Source organism: Hetaerina americana, unplaced genomic scaffold (genome assembly GCF_022747635.1).
Source record: "Hetaerina americana unplaced genomic scaffold, ioHetAmer1.1.p SCAF_3, whole genome shotgun sequence".
Lineage (NCBI taxonomy): Eukaryota > Metazoa > Arthropoda > Insecta > Odonata > Calopterygidae > Hetaerina > Hetaerina americana.
The window spans coordinates 73,583,242-73,600,398 of record NW_027286874.1 but is presented as its reverse complement, the minus strand read 5'-3'; the positions used below and the strand labels follow the sequence as shown (position 1 = coordinate 73,600,398).

At 35.4% G+C, this 17,157-nt stretch overlaps 1 protein-coding gene across 2 annotated transcripts; it reads left to right on the top strand.

The window, feature by feature from the left end:
* Nucleotides 1-75: 75 nt before the first annotated feature.
* LOC139690327 (uncharacterized) lies at nt 76-16,632 on the top strand. 2 transcript variants are annotated; one of them, XM_071587720.1, is made up of 11 exons: nt 76-590; nt 1,993-2,224; nt 4,157-4,390; nt 4,547-4,704; nt 7,641-7,905; nt 8,043-8,226; nt 10,109-10,250; nt 10,735-10,876; nt 13,806-13,930; nt 14,933-15,184; nt 16,424-16,632. In XM_071587720.1, the coding sequence occupies exons 1-11, from the start codon at nt 427-429 to the stop codon at nt 16,602-16,604; spliced, it is 2,079 nt and encodes a 692-aa protein (XP_071443821.1). In that variant the 5' UTR covers nt 76-426; the 3' UTR covers nt 16,605-16,632. The 2 variants fall into 2 exon arrangements, with proteins under 2 accessions (XP_071443821.1, XP_071443822.1); XM_071587721.1 differs by lacking the exon at nt 76-590 and having other exon boundaries at nt 2,116-2,224; nt 4,154-4,390.
* The last annotated feature ends 525 nt before the right edge of the window (nt 16,633-17,157 follow it).

The window sequence follows — 17,157 nt, the reverse complement described above, 5'->3', positions numbered from 1 at the left end:
CCACTTTCGCGTTTCAGCAACTCCTCAGCTATTGTTAACTCCTGAAGTCACCACCGTGGGCACACGTATACGAAGCGAAGGGGGGATGAATTTGAAGTCATGTAAATGTTGCAAGTGGCAGGAAATATGAAAATGGATTACGAGCGAACCGGTTCATTCGGTGTGGTTTAAATTTCTATGTGTTAAGCGTTTTGCTAGAGTATGCGTCTGGATAGGCGTTCCGAATTGAATCCAAACATCGATTTACGCATATTTATAAAAGGAATGAATCCTCAACTTCTTAACATATTGACATAACATATCCCTTTGGCAGTCATGCAAACGCTTTCCAATTGTGATTTTGCATTGTAGAGCTTAAGTTTATTCAGAGTTCAACAAGGTACAGTTGAGTGTCTTGTCTGAGAACTCAGGGACAACTGGTACGTCATGGCCCAGGAGAACACGAACGACGAATGGGTGTCATACCTCATATCATTTAGTGATGAAGTTTTGGTTATGATATTTCAATTTTTAAATACCAAGGATAAGATTTCTCTCTCAAAAGTTTGTCGGCGGTTTGATAGGATTTTGTTGGACAGGAGGTTGTGTAGGTAAGTGGTAATAGTCAAGTGTGATTTTTGTACTGTTATTTCGGGAGTTTATTATCCCCGGTAGCATAGAAATATGTTGGAATATATTATTAATTTAAATGTCGACAAGAGATCCGGCAGTTACTAATCCTTGGAGTGGTCTGTTCCAGCAATGTATGTTTTAACGCACAAAACATTATTATAGATTGGTTCATTTAAATACTTATAGTCTTAGAGTAAAACATTTACATTTTAATTTGATGTGCAATTAGTCTTCTGCATTTCTGGAAAATGTCATGAAATGCTCCTTGGTGTCATCCAGTTTTATTTGTGCAATCATTGTATAAAGACGCTAATATTGGTCAAGCTGACCATCCTGAGCCGTGTTAGCTCCTCGTCAATTTGTGAGTGGTATACTACTGTTGTTTACCATGCCCACAATTTATCGTTTCTTTATTAGCTGTAGACTGATATACAACTACAGATTTGTTTCCATTAGCTGGGGTTCTCGCATGAATTACGGTAGCAAAAATACAGATTCATTAATTACATTGTTGACATTATATCTGTTTATTAAACCATTTAATAAAAAATCGTAGTCACCTCAGTGTGATTTTCACATTATTCGTCTTTTAAGATTCAACAGTGTTTCCTGAGAATGTATGTTAGAAAATATGGCCAACATACAAACATATTTGTATAAGCTACTGGATGGCTGCATATCTTGTTCCCTGCTGTCAGAGACTATATAACTTTGGGTACCAAATTTCAACACAAGAGAAATAGCTTGTTTTATATTTAGTACAGTAAAATAAATTGATTACATAATATGTAAGAGAAATGAGATGCAAATGTACCTCTTACTGAGTCTGATTTTTTCAATTTAAACTTATATTCCTCTAAATAGATGTTGACATCATGTTTGCATTTACCTTATCTTATTTCTGTCAGTTTTTATGAAGTACCAGCTCTTATCTATAATTTATGTGAATTTTATCCAACGCTTCTGGGTAATCCTTCCTCTTTGTCTCAAAAAGTAGTGATGTGAATAAGAACTTTATGTAGCCAAAGTATTACATTATGCAGTTCCTAGTTTTAATTCCCTCATGCACCTGGTTTTCATGCTCCAGTCTCAGTGGGAATTTTAGTCTTCATTTAAATTTCACTCGCTTTGTAGCCATAAATTGTGCATTATATAATTGTACAAATATATTTGTATGTATTAATTTTGGCGCTAAGAAAAATGACACCAGGAAAATCCAATAATTTATAATTTTAGTGAACCTGATTGTGAATTGATGCTCTCGCATAAAAATCTTATTTTCCGAACTGTAGAGTAATATTAAGTTTATTTTGCATTTTCTGAAACACTTTCGTTGGTGCCATCATTCTTTTCAACTTAACAATGAAATTATTTCAACAGGGATGTTGAAATTTCACTCGAGTGTCAGGAACATTGTTTGGATCACATTGGATTTTATTTTCGGAAGCGACGGCAACTTATTCGCTCCTTAAGCATTAACTCAAGCCACTGCATACCCACATCAAAAGTTCTGCTAATGACGAAGAACCTATCAAACCTTTTCAGTTTGAATGTAATGAATATTAATATGTCAGTGATGAACCTCTCAAAAATATTAAAGGAGTCCAACCAGGTAATGTGACTGAATTTTTGAAATTACTATTAGTGATTGTTTTAGGGGTTGTGGTTGCCCAGTGAGCACTGGGCTACTAACCAGGGGGTCCAGGTTTGAATATGGGTCGTGCCTCTTGAGTGCATAAACGTGGTTGTATGATATTGTGGGTACCAGGTCTTTCTGGGAAACCACAGGTGGCACAGGGGAAGGAAGTGCCCCCCTCTTACCCATATGTGTGATTTTCATGTTCTGTATGGGGTTTCATCTTAGGTAAACTCTACTTCTGCCTAACATTCATGTTCATTTCTGCAGTTTTTATGGTGATTATTTACTCTTGGAATGAAGGCACTCAAGTGCAAATCATTTTGTTTACTTGATAAACATGCTATTGAAGAGGTTTTGGAAAAATGTGTTATTTTTTATGAGATCTTTCATGTATTATAAATCCCTGAGATGATTTCCACTCCGGAATAGTATTTTTGAGGGATTTTTTTGGTCAATGATAATGAAGTAGGGAGAAAGTTGGGATAATGGAATGGGAGAGGGATGAACATGGAAATGGTAACTCATGAGGCTTTGATCGTTCAGTGGAGGGTCTTTGACCATATGTAACACTAAAAGCAGGTGCACGTAGTATAAATGGTTGCCATAACTGAGACTGAGTAGCATGAGATAATGGGTGGTCACTGAAGTAGGAATGTGATGTGGGGAAGTAAGGTGGAATGGGAGGGGGCTAAGGAGTAAAATCCAGACTGAACTATTGGTAGAGTATTGGCATAAAATAAGGGGTGGATTGGGATGGTGCGGTGGCTATTGTACTGGCTTCAAACACAGAAGGCTCGGGTTTGAATCCCAGAGGTGGCAGATATTTTTCAGTGGTATCCCAATCCCTACTTGAGGTGATTTGTGGAGGGTACTTTGAGTGAGTACACTGTCCATCGGATGGGACAGTTTGATGTACAAATCTCACTTTTGTCTGCTTTAGATAAATATTTTCAAAATAAAATTTATGTATTTCCCGCTGAATTTTTTTACGTTGACCCGACTAGGTTTTGTCACAATGCCATTATCAAAGATTGCAAGAGTCAAAACATAGGTAGGTTGACAAGAAAATGTTATTGAACTATACAAATATATATTTATTTTGAAAATAGTTGAGAACCACAAAATGTCTCCTTAGACCTTAATGTATTGTATATTATAGATACATTTCTCAATTCCTAATTTTGGTTTCCCTCCGATCCAAAGTCCCATTAAACTCTTATGTGGACGAGTTTAATAAGGTGTATATTTCTTGATTGATTTTTAGATTTTTCAAATGTGTCCTCAAACATACTTAAAATTTTTATCTAGAACATGTGAATGAGCGATGTTAAGATTTTTCATTCCAAAGCATATAATTAAGGTACATTATAAAGGTAATATTTTTGTAGTTTTACCTTTTCTGAACAAGTTGCAAAATATTACAATATTTGACAAGCATACATATTTTGAATTATGGCTGGAGTCAAACATTTTTCTGCAAAATTGCTTTATATGTATGCAGAATCAATTAAGCACTTTCTGTGTGTATGTATTTCAGTATTTTATTCATGATTACTGCTACGTAAAAAAAATTAGATTTAGGTTGCCATTTATTATTTGTTTAATTTCTTTTTGCTAATTTTTAAATACCATTTAGGAAAATGAAGTGAAGAACTTCAGTCAATTTTAATATTGTCCTCTAAATATTATTAAAAAATCTCAGTGGTGCTTTGCTTTTGTTCAGATGATCATCATATGGTGCAATGGAACGATAAAATTTTCAAATTTTGAGAAGAATCCCACTCTTCTGTACGCACTCATGACAATCTTCTTTACATAGTTGGCCCAGCCTTTAATGCAAGTGCAGCATTTGAAAGTTGAAGATCAGAGATTTGTTACTAATGTGACATTTTTTCAATCAAGTAGTTGAGAGAATTGTCATGGGCGTGGCAAGATGACGATAGAAGTAAGTCAAGAGATATATGCTGGTCAGAACTACCAGCTGATGAAAGGATGACATTGGCTGGGTTGGAGCGTTTACATGTCCGCCTTCCTCATCCTTGGTGTCTTGCTGCCCGAGAACTCTATGGCTTCTGCCATAGTTTGACTCATCTTACAGTAGAAGTTGATCCATCCTTTTCACGATTGCCAATGCCCAAGGTATACATGCTCAGTTGTGGAATTGTGTTTGTTAATTGATAATTTAGATTCTTTATGCACGTCTCAGTGAAAACATGGATTGGTTTTGAAATTTAAACTTTTCTTTTTAGGACATTTCAAATGTTCTTATTTTCTTCTTTTTCTAATTTCATGTAGACAAGTGCCGGTGAACATTTATCTGGCTCAAAAAAGTTGAATTCATTGATTGCTTGGCAAAATTCCTATGCTAAAAACCCGGAGGCCAATCGTAACATAGAAGAATCTTTAGGAATAATGTTGAAGCACTTTTGGCTCAACTGTGGTGGATTTCAAAGGTTGGTTTGCATTTTCAAAAACATTTTTTTTAAATACTTTTTGGTGGGCACATTTAAATGTGCCTGAGAATGTTTTTAGCAGAGACTACTGTCAGTTTTTCTCTTATTATTATAATTGTTGATAGTTCTCGAGTTAACCCTGCATTTCCACTAGTACAGCAGAAGTTTGTCACTTTGTGGCATAATGCGCTTAATATGCCTGTTTCCCTAGAGATGTACCAGCCCCGTGTCCCTATCAACATTGGCCACATTGGCACCTAACTGCCGACCCCTTAAGGACCCAACCACCATATGTCCCAGTAAAGGCTTGCCACAATGGGTGAGGTTATGGATGAAAATTATTGTATATGGTCGAGATGCTTCAAGGGTCTCTTCCACAATGGAGCAAATCCTTTGCCCTTAAGAGTCAAATCCTCATCATCAGTGGAGAGAGCATATTGAAAATTTTGAGCAATTGTGCTGCAAATCTCCTCAGTCGTGCAAGACCTAACAAATAAAATTATGTGTGTGCTGTGATTTTGATGGGTATGATAAAATTAGCATGCAGGTGGATGTGTACTCAGTGGCAGTAAAATGAAAATTTCAATGTGTCAACTAGAGATTTTGCATAGATAAATCAAAAGAAGAGTACAACAAAAAAATTGGAAGCCACGATCAGGTATCATGACCCTTAGCAATATTTTCTTTTCTTTTTGAAATCTTGAGTTAGGGGCTGCATATACTGTAGGGTATAATCAATTGCAATGGAGGGGTAAGCAAAGGGATCTATGGATGATGTTAAGTCGCCTTGAATCTCTTTTGGAATTGCTACCAAAGTTCTTCTAAGATTGGGGGAAAAGAAGACCACTATAATGTCATGTCTCCGAAGTTCGATTCTCTACTTTCCTTTTCTTGCTCCTATTTTTAGACAGTAGGATCATTTTAGAGTTGTGGGGTTTTAAATTCTTGCTCGAAATTTTACTGTTCTAGTCCTTATTTTTCTAATTATTTCATAAAACTAGCTGGTATACCCATTGAAATTTAATTGGTAATGTTCCATTGAATAGAGGTAATGATCATTATTATATATTATTAATATGTATTTAATTATGATTTCTTTGAAAATTGATGTATATTGGAACAAAATTTTAATTTTACATCATTAAATATCCAGTGATAAAGAAGTTCAATAATGTGTTTGTCTAATTCACCTCCTAGTCGACATCTATCAGAGTATTAACTTCTGTGTGTATTTTTTTCTTTGTATTCTCCCTACCTTCCCTCGAGTTGCTGATAATTTATTCTTTTTAAATCTCTAACAACTCGTATAATTTGTTCTTTCTAATCTTTTCTCAGTTATTTCGCATTTTTTAAATTGGGTTTTAAATTTTTCTTTGTCAAGGAAATTCCTCTCCATATATGCATTTCTCCTTCTCTATAACTTCAATTGCCCCAATGGTTCTTTGCCTTAATTTTATATTAATGTTTCTTATAATCCTCCTCCCTATTCATATTTGTTGATAGGTGAGTGAAAGACACTAGCGAGTTAATCAATGAATACACAGTTCAGTAATAAGAAAATGCCCCAATTGGTTGATCAATACTGAAAATAGCTATGGTAGAGTTCACCAACATACCTAGATATTAGGTCTCCCAAAGCAATTTAGGCACTCAGAGAAAGCTATGTCCAGAATATTCGTGGAAAGTTTGGTGAGGATTCATATGACAGTATAGAATGCTGAACAGAAAAATCTGTATCAATATTTTACTTTCTTTTGACAATGGAATCCAAGTACTCTGTTGTATCAAGTAGAAGTATAAGTTAAATGTAGGTTTCCTCTTCTTCAATGGTGTAGTCTTTAGTGGAGGTTGGGGGCATGGAGGCCATTGAAGATAATTTTTCGAGATGTTGAATTATAATCTTGTCAAATTTGATGTGAATGTGCTGAATGGTATTATAAAAGCCCATAGAAGACTAAGAAACAAACAAATTTCGACTTTTATGAATGTTTATAGGGAGATGTGGTAGTCTAGTAGGCATGTGGGCCACCGACCATAAGGCCTGGTTTCGTTCCCAGGGAACACTTTTGGGCCCCCTCAGCTTCACTTTAGCTGTGTGATTTTTTGGGAGTCGGATTTTCCTGGGAAACCATAGGTGGCAAAGGGAAGGTATCTGGCCCCCCCATATTAACCTGTTAATGTGTGGAATTCACATGCCGTTGGCCTTAGTATTACAGGTAGGTTAGCTCTACCCTCACCTATCAAACCAACCTTTGAATTAATAACTGTGGTAGTGGTATGTTTATAGGTAGTGCCTAAGTGGGCAAAACACATTTGGTTTTTTAACGTATACTGAATTTTGCTGTAATATTTTAAAAACTTCCCGAATATGCCTTCTGAAAGTAGTAGCTGCATACATTTTATTCTAAAAGACTAGGTGAATATTTGAGTATTGTAAAGCATTACGTGAGTCATATTTTTTACTTAAGAGTCAGTTTGCCTACAAATTTTCAGAAATTGTTTATTTCTAGGTGATCCACTGGGTCAGGATTTTTCATCTTAATTTTGCATAGTTAAGTGATGCAGTTGACATGGTCCATCTGATGGTGGCTTCCCAATAACTGTTTGTTAGTAAAAATCTGTATAAGTCAGATTTTTCATATCCTTGGAACCTGTAGTTGAATACATGTATGGTGCAGAGAATTTTAGAGGTAAATTTTGGGGGAGAAAACTTAACAATATATTTGGGCCAATGTGGTAAAAAGGGTGGATCCAATAGGTGGAAATACTATATTGTCCTTTTTGCATTTATTGATTCAGAGGAAATTTTCTCTATCATGCACAGATTAACTAACCATATTCATGGTATTTCACTTGCATCAGGTTTGGTGTAGGTTGCTACAGAAATTTGGCATTTTTTAAGCCTACGTATTTTGATATGTTTCTATTCTATGTAGGGCTTGGGAATGCCTTTGGACCAATGCTTACAGCCAGATACCATGGAGAAATGAGATGGTCACACCTCATTTCAACATAATTTCAACAAATCTCAAGAGTATTGTAATTGATTCAACTGACTTTGCCACAATCCGCAGTGAGCTACCTGTTTCACAGCTTGTAATAGACATGTCTTCGGGTGAGAAAGAAGTGAACTTTCCTCCATTAATTGCAATTGCACCAAAATTGAAGAAGTTTGCTATCCTCACCAATATATTTTCCATGGTTGGTACTGATTTTAGATTCTCGTGCTAGTTATAGCATCAATATTTGTCGTGAGGGTAAATAAGTGTCAAATGCATGCTCTTTTTACTTTAACTGTTTCAGTAACCATGATTTCAATTTATTTTTTCTTTTTTCAGGGGCTCAATTCTTGGGTCAATGCTGCTATTGGATCATCAGAGTATCTAGTTGAAATAAATATATGTGGAGTACATTATTGTGGAGATTATTTCTCTCTGGAAAAATTATGGCTGGCCCTCAGATCCCTTAATACTTTGAAAAAACTGGCTGTGGCACCATGTGTTTTACCAAAGATTGAAAAGGGTGAGTGTTAAAGACTAAAATTGGTGGGTAGTATGAGATAGAGAGTCTCTCGCAGATGAAGGTGTCATAATGTTTACTTAAGGGGTCTATCAATAATGCAGTGAAGGTCAAGTAGTCCCTCGTATTGTCGATTTTAGCTTAATATTTGGCTGCATGGTCAAATTCTTTGTTTGGGAATTCTTTTTTGCTTTTTGATCTGCTATACCATTGGTGACTCGTGTACCTACTGAAATCCTGTTAAAGCCACCTTGACTTCTCATCAGGTTTCCCAGAAGATAATGTACCTAAGTTTAAATGCACTAAATATCAATTCTCTTGGTGAGACTTGAAATGGAGACCTTAAGTTTAGCTGGCATGCATGTAAAATGTATATTATGAGAGGACAACTTTGAAGGGAGCTGTGAAACCACAGCTTGAGGGAGGAAGTTGGAGAACATTGATGCAGGAATATAATCATATTCCCATAAAGAATTGTGTTCATATGACAAAAAATATTATGTGTAAGGACCCCTTTCTCATGTTGAAATCTCTTCAATATCACACCTCTCACACTGTCGACTTGGTTACAGTGGTCTTGTTTGTGTATTGCTCTTGATATTATTCCTGTTTTAAATGTCATTGTTCAGTTAATTTGTTTCCCATCTTGATTTCAGAAATTTTCCAAGGCACCACCAGTAGCAAATAGGTCATAAAATTTTAGTGAATGAATTTTTGAGTTTTTGAATCTTATTTTTTGCTTATAATTAAAACATAATAAAAATTTTCCCGGTACTATCTATTGCTGTTTTTTGGTCAGTGTGATGAATATTTTACTCCTATTTTTGGAGGCATTTTACCTTATGATGGCTGTATTGATTCAGCATGCCTTGGAAATATAACATTCATCGTCTATGATTAACGAGGAATGGAATTCTTGTTTCCCTTATCTGCAAATCCCTTTGTTTTTTTATTTTCTTCCACTGTCTTCTTTTCGTGCAATTTTTAATTTGGCCATAGTGTGCTCTATAATCCTTCACTTCCTTGCTTCCTTCCATAAATACTTATTACCATTATGTACAATTACTTTCCCTCATGCAAGTGTTGATCTATTCCATGAACTTCTTTGCCCACTTCTCATCAGACTTCTTTGTTGTTCTCTTAACCTATTAATTTCATCCTCAATATTCCCATCTCTCTCTCTCCATCTCCCTTAAGTGGAACTGTTCACCGACAGGTTTAAATTGTATAGTCTCCATCGCACTTAATCATGAGAATTGTCTTTCATTTTCTCTAACTTTTGCCATGTCTTATCTCAACAAGCATTCGAATTCCTCCTTTTCCTTTATCTCTTAGCTTCAATTTTTTTTCCTCTGTGACTCCTCTCAGCTAGTAATTTTCATGTAATGTATGACCTGATTAAGATATTTTTCTCTTTTGATCTCTCTTAGAAGTTTTCTTCCCTCTCATATTCTCATCAGTACTTCCTAATTCCTCACTCCTTTTGTCTGCTTTACTTAGAGCATTCTTATTTACAGCTATTTTTCTGCGCCCCAATGGTGTATGATCCATGTCATATACTTTCTAGTTGAAAGCATCAATTAGTCTGTTTTTATAGTTTACCATAATTTCCATCAGGGAATGCAGCATCATACCCTAGTTATCACAAACGCATCTTCACCTATTCTAATTAAAAGTTATGGGGGCCTGATTTTCAATGAAATAATACTTTTTGACCCCTCCATTTGAAAACAAACTGTTCTTTCAGTGCCATATTTCGGTGTCATATTTATACATGAATATGTTATTCTAACTTCATGTAGAGTTAATATGGATAGAATGTGCTTTTTCTAAAGACAATAGTCTTATTATTTAAGACTTACCAAACTATTTCCTTAATTTTTAGCCACCAATTCTCAGCAGTTGGATGTAGGAGACCATGGGATTGTACCCCATACTGAAAGGGCTCAAGTTAGCAAGAAACTATCAGAAATGCTTAGCCTTAATTCCTTGGAGCTATTTGAAGTTGGGAATCCGTCCGATATTTGGTATGAAGGTTTAATTTTTCACATAATTTCTGTAAAAATTACTGACATTAATGGGTGCTTCATGGAGGGTGAGATGTGGAAGATGCAACATAGGATATGACTAAAAACGCTGTTTATAAGAACCATATTTCTTGTGGGATCACATGTTATTTGAGGCTTTGCAGACAGAGTTAAATAGTTTCATTTCAGATTTTAGGTTTTTGTTTTGAAAGTGTTATGCCCTTTATGATATCTACTTTCTCATTTACTTCTGTATGACTTCTGTTCTATGAACCCATTGTAAGTATTGGGATATATTAACATGTGATCAGTTAATGTGAAGCTTCATACCAAATCAAATTTTCAGGCCTCTCAAAACATGTTCAGAAAGCAAAACAAAACTCATTTCTCCATTAAGGATCATTCATAAGTGCCTGAAATTTTGTTTAATTTGAAAAAGGTTTTCTTATGCAGTATCATATGTGTTGTGAAAATTCTTTTGCAGTCCACTCCCATCTAGTTATGATGTATTATGCCACTTTGGAACATGGATTCCTTACATTGCAGCCATATCAGTATGGCCCACGTTGAAATGTTTGACCATAGACTCGATAACAAATCTGAGGTCATTGCATCAGTTCAAGTTGGTAAGTTTTTTTTAGATCTGAGTGGTTTATGTTAATGCCATTCATGCATTTAAGTCATTTCGGAGAATTATTTTGCATTTCAATTATTTAGCCTGCTTATATCTTAGGGGAATAATGTTTGTTCACCAAGAAACTCTTTGTAATATTGTATAGATAACAGAGAGGTGCTGATGATACCACACGGGTAAAACTATGGTCGTCAATAAATATTATGTGGAATTTTCTGTGTCTGTTATGTACCCAATTGAGAAATTCCACCGAGTAATGGTCAAAACAGTGTCATTTATTCATAATGGGTAGCAGTAGTCCAGGGGGTAGTGTTGGACTGCTGACTGGAGGGTCCCGGATTCGATTCCTGGGCAAGGCACTCTGGGCACCTGCAGCTTCACCCAAGCTATGTGATTTTTCGGGTACCAGGTCTTCCTGGGAAACCATAACTGGCACAGGGAAAGGAACTGGCCCCCATACCCTGATGTGTGAATTTCACACGCCGTTGGGCTTAGTACTGGGTGAACTCTACCATCACCTACCAAAACCGAGGGGATTGGTGCGGTGGCTATCGTACTGGCTTCCCACCCAGAGGGCTCGGGTTCAAATCCCGGCGGTGTTGAATATTTTTCAGAGGTATCTCGATCCCTACTTGAGGTGCTTTGTGGAGGGCATTTTGAGTGTGTACGCCGTCCATCGGATGGGACGTTAAGCTGCGGACCCCTTGGTGCCTTTCGTAAAGAGTAGACTGATGCCGATGCCGGGTTTCTCTCCACCCTTCATCCTTTCCTGTCCATCCCCTTTGGCGCAAATGACCTCCGCAGTCGGTTGCCTCCCCTAAATACTACTACTACCAAAACCGACCCTTGGGTTGATTACTGTGTTTATGGTTTTTTATTCATAATATGAGTGAGAAAAGTCAGGTGAATTTTGTAATGTTCAATCCAAAAATTTAAATCATGGATTTAGTGCCTTATCAATGTGGGTAAGCCTCAATTCACCTTATTTTTCCATCCAATACCTTCATCAGGTAGGAAACCCTTCTGAAATCATATTTCAATGTGGACTGTTCAGTAAAGAGTTGTATAAAATTATTTATTGGCATACAATTATTGTGGAAAAATTTACTTTAAATTTATATTGTTGTTATATATGTAAATGTAATGCACATATATGTGAGGCACAAGTTTGATTCATTTGACCCCAGTATTGCATGAGCGGTAGCCATTGAAATTTGGAATGTGTTCAGTTCACGTACACCTACTTCTGATGTTGAAAAAATGGCTTCCTTGAAGTTGTTTTTTCTTATTTGGGAATAGAAAAAATTCATGTGAGAGTAGAGCAGGACTAGAGGGAGGATGAGAAACACCACATTAATTGTCACAAGATAATCATGATTTCACATTGGGTTCCAGGGAACCCACCGCTCACAAACATTTCTCATGTGCAATATTTCTGTTGCCATCATCATCCCATAAAATCATCAATATTTCTGATAATGATGTTTATGCTATTATTGGATGGAGAATAGAAATGTTAATGCTTACTTCCATGAGAGCAGTGACTGGAGCTCCTGAGTTTACCCTCCTTTGAATTAGACTTTTAAGTTAAACCATCTTCTGGCTGTGCTATAGAATGCTGGTGGCGGTGGGGCGATGTCCTCGCCTGCCTGCCAAAAGGTCGCAGGTTCGATTCCCGCCTTGGTGGGTCTTTCTCCACCTAGGGCTTGGGTGTATGTAATTGTCTTCAATGTAGTGTCTAAGGGTAAGGTGGAAGAAGGGACTATAAAGTCTCAATCTTGCCCCATTAAGTCGTTGAATAAATATATAGGAAAGAGCAGACTCTGCAATTGGTTGATGTTTATTAGTTCCGAATAGAAATGTATGGAACTCATCACTTTGCTTGCAAATATTCCTGACAGACACAAAAACATATTCAATTGGAGTTTGAATAGAAATGATAGTGTCAAATAAGAAAGAAAACAGTAAACAGGAGCAGTAACAGTGTACATAAGAATAAAATTATTTATCAACAGAGAGAGCATGAATTCGTTCACTGTGTAGAATTTATGTTCACACGGAAACTGATTAAGTTAAGATTTAAATGACCACAAATATTCTGTTTCCCATAATTTTCTTGGTAATGCTTTCAGGAATTTGATGACAGCATAACAAGGGTTCTTAGCAAACATAGCCAAGTTGTGAGTAATTGTCCTCAAGTCATTACACCCGCTTATGCTGTGCCTTTGTACATCGGCATTGGTTATCAAACTGAGCATGGCTTTGTTATGCTGTACAATAATAATAGCATGGAAAATATGCATACTGGAATAGTTAAAATTAGAAATTTTTTAAAGTAAGATCTACAACTACGTAGGCCTCAGCTGATGATTTGTTCTGACAAAACTTTCCACATCCATTGTTTCTGTAGATGAACTGAGCATGTGTAAGCTTTCAATGGCTATTGCTGACACAATACTGGCATCAACTCATGCAACTTGCACCACATATGCTTGCATATTAAGCCATGAAAATGACATAGCATGAAATTATAATACAAAATAGTAATTCAATAATAGTCAGCCAAGCATTTAATAGGTTTTGTGCACTTCTCTGAATATTAGCCTCTTCTTTTACATGCTTGTGAGAAAGGTGCCTAATTATGGGTAATTTTGAAATCTTAACCTTTTGTTAATAACTTGGTTCAGAATTGTTGAACTAGTTGGTTTATATCTATCAGTCACCTTTTCCCTCTGTACCTGTCCCTCCCATTTCCTCTTAATGTAGGTTTAGGGCATTCAGTGCCCTTTTACCTTTATGGCCCACTTGATAATGGTATGCAAGCCTTGAATCTGATCAAAGTATATCATTGAAAAGTGTGGACAAGAACTAAGTTATTTCTTTTAAATACTGAGATTTTTTTATTTTTATAATTTACACAGGTGACATTAAATTGCAAGAATTTAACCAGCCTGAGGTTCAGGAATCTTGGCACCAAAGGTTACTGTGGCTATGTGAAAGACATTGTGGTTGCACTTTCCAACTGCCAAGCTCTGAAGCACTTCAGGTAAGAATATCTTCATGGGAGTATACAGTGGAACCTTGCATATTGAGTGATTTGCATAATGAGCGGAAAAATTTTGCCCAAAATCCACTCGCTTAGCGAGCGACTTTTTGCTTAAAGAGTGACCAGGAGAGGGGTATTCTCAGAATAATTACATGGCAGCTGCTGCTTTACTTAGTGTTTAGCACTTGTTCCGCTAGCGTTTTAGTGTCACTAATGATGACACATTTTTCCGAGCTTGTGTTCAGACATATTATTTGTTATTTTTTTGTGCCAATTTTAATAATAGTTTGTTCATTGTTTTAAAAATGTTCCCAAAGAAAAAGCCACATGAAGACAGCCATATAAGAATGAAAATAACCTTAGAAATGAAAAGTAAAATCATTGAAAAGTGAAAACAAGGTGTGAGCACGGCTAATTTAGTGCACAAATTTAATCAAGTGCCATCAACAATTTGCACTATCTTTATGAAAAAGGACAATATTAAGCATTTGGCAATGAATCTATGAGTCAGCCACATTGTTTTCGTTGGTACAACTGCTTCCAGTCTGGACAAACCTTGAAGAAGACCGATGAAGAACCGAGAAGTGGAGGACCATCGACTTCAACAAACAATTTTTTGATGTTAGTAGTATGCCAGGAAAATATTTTTAGGCTTTAGAATTTGAAGGTACCTCATACAAATGAATGGTCTGCTTTTGCGGTTACTCATCAGCAGGATTGTAAAAGATAGTTATTTTGTTATAGTTTACTATGCTTTGAGTTTTTTGTTTCTTATTGTTATTACAGTAATTATTATAAATGGTAACACCGAATGTGTTTTATAGAACATAAAACTTCCTGATCTTGTAGCAACAACAATTGTTAAGAATGGAAATTAACCACATTTTCTTGTTTTTTCATTTTTTATTGTCATAGCACAGAGTATTTTTGCGCATTGATAGATTTTAGCAAGTTTTTTCAGCAATGGAATGCATTTGATTATTTTTTATCTTTTTAATACAGGTTAGACCAGCCTTATATTTTTGATCAGATCAAAGCTTTATTGGTATCGCTTTCCCAGTGCATTAATCTTGAAAGCATTGTCATTACAAACTACAATGTTATGCATAATAGCCGTATAAAGAAAAAGGAGGACTTTAACCAAATACTTCTTCAAGTGGCAAACAGATGTATACATCTCAGTTTTATGCTTATAACTCTGCCTGATGTGACAATGGCTATTTGTAACAAAATGAAGAACAAAATTTTAAGCAGGTAAGTCAATACTGTTTTTTAAATAATTATGTTCTGTAGCACTTCATGGCATTACATACTTGGCAATGTGATCACTATTTTAAAATATAAACTTGAATTAAAAGTTAACCTGAAGCCATCTAATGCCTTCTATCTCACACTTGTCAGTCAAGTCTAAATTTAAAAAAAGTATAACAAAAAAGATGTAATATTGCTAGGGCTATTTAAGAGGATTAATCAATTAGCAGCAACCTTGTATTTTTATGAACATTCCTTTTGTGTTGTCAATGTATCATTGGAAGTAATTGGCCTGTTTATAGGAATTTTTATGGCAATCCATAGTTAGCCTAAAATATCAATTAGAAATATTGCAATTAAATGAGCAGGAGTGATGCTAAAGTAAATTCATTTGGTTTTTCCATCTGATGTTGCTAAAGATTAATTATTAGTACTATTAACTGGAATTGGACTAATGCCAGTTTCTCCTACACCAATCTGTTACTCTAATATGAGGGTCTGTTACTGATGCAATCGTGTTTAACATAGTCATTGTTTTTATGCTAGGAATAGGAATTACACAGTTGTTTTGAATGCTCTGAAGCATCAAGGCTTTTAATGATTGAAATAATTATTCTGAATTATCAATTAAAATTGTTATTAGTCCACTTTTTATTCATTATCTTTATAACCAGTACACTTTGCTTAAAATGTTAAAAATATGGCATGTACCGAGACAATACAATTGTAGGACCTTTTACAGTACAAATTGGTAAATATATTGTTGATCTCAGAAATGTTTGGTCTGTAATTAATTTAGTGTGAGTTAAAATAAGTTTTAAGTGCAGGAAATTATAAAAGTTTTATCCTGTCATAAATAAGGTAGAGCTAAGAGGTAGGTGTATCACAAGTAAATTGCTCTATTTTCTCAATGTACTGGTAAAGTGACATTATAGGAAGCCCAGAAGTTCAAAATATATTTGCCACTTGACTATACATATTTATGATGAAAATGATTGATGGTTAGATTTTTACAGGTATTAGAGTTGGTTGAAGGATTTGTAAAGACTAATATCTTACCTTTCATATTGATGTTGACATAAGTCTATTTGACATCAAGTAAATTGCACCCATGTTAATGTCTTGAATTTGAATATGTGTAGTAGTAAATGAAAATGTCAAAAATTTTTGAAATGTAAATGTTATGATTTCATTGAAAATTTGTTTCTGATTCTACGCTCATTGTATTTTTCACTTTTTCAGAATATCTCGCCCTACAAAATCAGCTCTAGTCATGGAGTTTTGTTCATACCCTAAAATGTCGGGAACAATGCCAGATAATTATCATCAATTTCTCAAATTCCCATGGAGTTCTTGTCATCATGATGAATTACATATGTTCTCTAAGGTGGCTCTCTCTCCTCCATTGAAACATACATGCTGACCTTCTGTTAAGTTTTATTTTGAATTCAGTACTTAAAATAAGCTATTAAGGGTAATGATTATATATGAATTGTTTGCATATTAATAAAGTGATATTTTTATGTATTATAATTTCCAGAATATGATGTTTTTCACCAAATTTTAGCAGAATAGACTGGGTTCTTCTTGGTACCTATAGGGAGAAAAATCAAGGCCCACCCTAAGTATGGTAATTCAGCACCAAAGAATTACACCACATATCTAATGTTATCTGAGCAATTTCTCTGGGTACTCTTAAAATTAAAAATGAGTTGATTCCAAGTGGTTTTCATGATAGCAACAAGTTATAGGTAACCACAAGCACTTCATGAATGGGCCATGAGAATGACACCTCGCAAGCATCATACATTCATTAGCGCCTCTCCTGTGAGAATCACTTACGAGTGTACAGCCTTCTGTTATGCATTCTACCTTCAGAAAGAAATCCTTTATTTTATGATGATATTTCAAAATATTGGTTTTGAATTAAGCAGATAATTGAAAAAATGTCAAACATCTTTGTCGACCAACCAAGT